At 30.1% G+C, this 3708-nt stretch overlaps 1 protein-coding gene across 1 annotated transcript; it reads right to left on the minus strand.

Annotated features, from left to right (window-relative positions):
* Positions 1-2657: 2657 nt before the first annotated feature.
* On the minus strand, positions 2658-3460 carry LOC128865733 (uncharacterized). Its single transcript, XM_054106034.1, has 2 exons — positions 3391-3460; positions 2658-3151 (listed from the first exon to the last, which is right to left on the minus strand). Exons 1-2 carry the CDS (start codon positions 3458-3460, stop codon positions 2658-2660), a joined length of 564 nt encoding a protein of 187 aa, XP_053962009.1.
* Between the last annotated feature and the right edge of the window lie 248 nt (positions 3461-3708).

A 3708-nucleotide genomic window follows, 5' to 3' on the forward strand; every position in this document is an offset into this window, starting at 1 on the left:
GGATTATGAAAGCCAGATGTGATTTAATATACTTGGGAAGCCAAAGGGATTTAAATTGCACTTTATGTAACTTAAATGAATTAGAAGACATCACACATTTTTTAGGAAAATGCCCGATACTTAAAAGAATTCGTCAAAGATTTTTTGGAAAATTTAGTTTAAACCGAGATGAAATCATAGACATTTTAAATGGTGTTGGCCCTTCTGGATATAATAATTTATTTAAGTTCATCACTGGTGCTATAGAATATAGAAAATTAATTTTAAGCGAATTCAATATATAGTACCATAGTTAGTAACATATGTAAAATGTAAGATTTTTTTTTTTTTCTTCCGACAAACGACCTAGTGTCACTGTCGTACGTTCTAATGTTAATGATTAAAAATTAAATGTAATGAAATGTAAAAGTCGAACAATTAATAATAATAATAATAATAATACACTGTTTTGTTGTAGTATGTTTTTGTAAAAAAAAATTAAAAAAAAAAAAAAATTTATAAAAAAAAAATTTTATATATTAGAAAAACAAATTTTATAAAAAAAAAATAAATTTTATAAAATAGTTTATTAAAATAAAAAAAAAATGTTTAATGTTAAAACTTTGAAACAATTCTAACTAGAAAGTTCGAAATTTTGATAACAATTTTGTAAATCTAGTAAAACGTTTTAAGCTTAGTTATACACTTTTTGTTAGTATGAATTATGTTTTTGTAAAAAAAAAATTATAAAGCAAAACATTAAAAAAATGTATAAGAAAAATTTTTTTAACGTTAAAATTTTAAAACAATTCGTTTCGCAATTCTGACTAGAAAGTTCGAAATTTTGGTAACAATTTTTTAAATCTAGTACAAAGTTTCAAACTTAGTTATACACTTTTTTGTTGTACTATGAATTATGTTTTTGTAAAGAAAAAAATTTATAAAAAAAAATTTAAAAATGACTTTTTTTATTAATTATTCATCATTGTTTTTTCATTACTTTTTTTTTATTTAATGTTAAAGTTTTAAAACAATTCTGACTAGAAAGTTCGAAATTTTGATCAAATTTTTTTAAATCTAGTACAAAGTTTTAAGATTAGTTATACACTTTTTTCTTGTAGTATGAACTATGTTTTTGTAAAAAAAAATTAAATAAAAAAAAAATTTTTACAAAAAAAAATTTATAAAAAAAAAAAAAATTTATAAAAAAAATAAATTTTATAAAAGAGTTTATTAAAATAAAAAAAAAAATTTTTTATGTTAAAATTTTGAAACAATTCTGACTAGAAAGTTCGAAATTTTGGTAACAATTTTTTAAATCTAGTACAAAGTTGCAAACTTAGTTATACACTTTTTTGTTGTAGTATGAATTTTGTTTTTGTAAAAAAAATTTTATAAAAATTTGTAAATCATTTTATTTTATTTTTTAATCTTAAAATTTTGAAATACATAGCACTACTATTGTTTTGCCCGCCACTGTTTGTGTCCATACGTTACCTATTGTACAATTCATCCGTATTTCCTTCATTCCATTGCTCCTTACTTTACAAATATATGTATGTATGTATATATGTAATGTTTTGGCTCCCCCAACAATCCGCCTTTGAGTGTTTATCACTCGAATTTTGCTATGGCTGCATCCATTATTCGTTGCGAGTTCACGCACACTCATACACGAAATAATCTGATAAATACAAACATACGCTTTGTGGCACAAAGATGAAGGAATTCCAGGCACTCTTCGAAATTCTGACTGTCTGCGATGAATCTTGTAATTGAATTAAAGCGAACTCGCATACGACGGCGTTTCGCATTCATACACGTGGTTTAGTGTGAGTGACGATGTGTGTGTGTGTGCCTTTATAATTTAAACCATACTATTTGAAATTTATGCGAAATTTGCTTTAAACTAATAGGCATACATAGTAATAATAACACATTAAATATGACTCCTGCTGGCGATTTCAAAATGTTCCATCAAATTTACGTGAGATAAAAATTAAGACCAGAGGCAGAGTATTAGTTTTAGGTTATATGTGTAGGTATGTATGTCTGCTTCCCTATTCAATAACACTCTCATATGAATCACAGATCAGATCCTTAATAAGTGGAAAGTAAGAAGGCGTTGGCTTCTGGTCTTACGTATTTCACGAGCTGGAAGTATTTCCCAAACCTCTGATCCGCAGTATCTCGCAATAATAAAATAAACGTGTAACCAAAGCCAGCTGGATTCGTAATCTGCTAGAAATTAGCTCGTTGCTGCAGAATATCCTATGTATCATAGCATCCCTTACAAACTGCCCATTACTGCTGTCAATGATCTGCAAGCGTTGTTCGTTTGTAAGACGGCTCATGGTTAAATTATAGATGTTTGACAGTGAAACAAAACACGAAACGTGCGTCAGCTGTTTAAACCAACTGTTTAAAAAGATAATAGCTAAAAAATCACTCGTTATAACCCGTGATTAATCCCGTAATTATCGGGAAAATTAAAAAAAAGTGCACCTTTAGTAAACGAAAAAGTTTGTTTTATTTAAAATCTAAATTATATAAAAATCGAAAAATAAATAATTAAAATGAAAATTAAATCTAAAAATAAATAAATAAAATAAGAAGTAAATCTAAAAATAAGTAATGAAATAACATTAGCTAGCAGCACTACGTAGCTCAGCCTCAATTTACAGCACCACACAGTTCACCGCTCCACCTGCGCTCTCCTGTGTCATAACGGAAGTGTATGTGGCCGTATTATCACCATTAGACGCTCTGTTATTATCACTATCACTGTAAGAGCCACCTGTAGTTGAAGGTACAGTGTCTGTACTTGTAGCTGCAGTATCATCATCAACAGTTTGTCTACCCAGTGCTGCATAATCGGCATCCCCGTTCGCATTCTCATCACCATAATCCACATCATTTATCTCATTCAAGCTACGGCTGTTGAAGCAAATTTCTTGCGATTGACTTTGACTCGTTGACGACCAAAGATTAGTTGCCAAATCCACAAGCAATGAGCCGCCAATACCTTTGGCCAAACCGACTGCGAAACCGGAAACAGCGGCTATACCTTGGGTCACCACACGACCTTCCGGCACCGCGTCCTCCTGACCGGCTTCACGTAACAAACGATACACTTCAGTGGCGGAAAGCGGTACTAAGGTCACGCGTTTACCTGCAATGAGACGTCAAATTGGCGGAAAAAATATAGATTCGAAGTTATTATTGAACGCAGTACGCGCATCTCTTGAAGTCTATGCAACTAATTTAGTTTTTAGGATTTAGTAAAATTATTCGTATAAAAAATATAATAAAATAAATCAAAACGTTAAGCACAACTTTGCTTCACACGAGTTTCTGGTATTTATTCAATTTTTTTTTTTATTCACTTTTCAACAGTCTCTCGACTCTCACCTTCTGCTGGCAAACTGGTGATGGCAACCAACAGAATCACAACCGCTGGAACAACTAAACTAAGCCGCATTTTTCACTTATATTCTATTTCTTTTTTCAATAAAAATTAAATCCTTGACTGGGTTTATTTTGCGACACGTCCGCCAACTTTTCTTGTTGCTATGAACTCGACTGTTTCGCGCGCGTTCAAATTTATCACTAAACTTTATATCTGAAATTTTTGTCTTTTTGTCTAAACTAAAACCCCCGAGGGAGTAAATCTTTTATTGACAAAATTCACTATTAACATACTAATTAAAAAAAAAACTTTCGCATGCA

Source organism: Anastrepha ludens, chromosome 6 (genome assembly GCF_028408465.1).
Source record: "Anastrepha ludens isolate Willacy chromosome 6, idAnaLude1.1, whole genome shotgun sequence".
Taxonomy (NCBI): domain Eukaryota; kingdom Metazoa; phylum Arthropoda; class Insecta; order Diptera; family Tephritidae; genus Anastrepha; species Anastrepha ludens.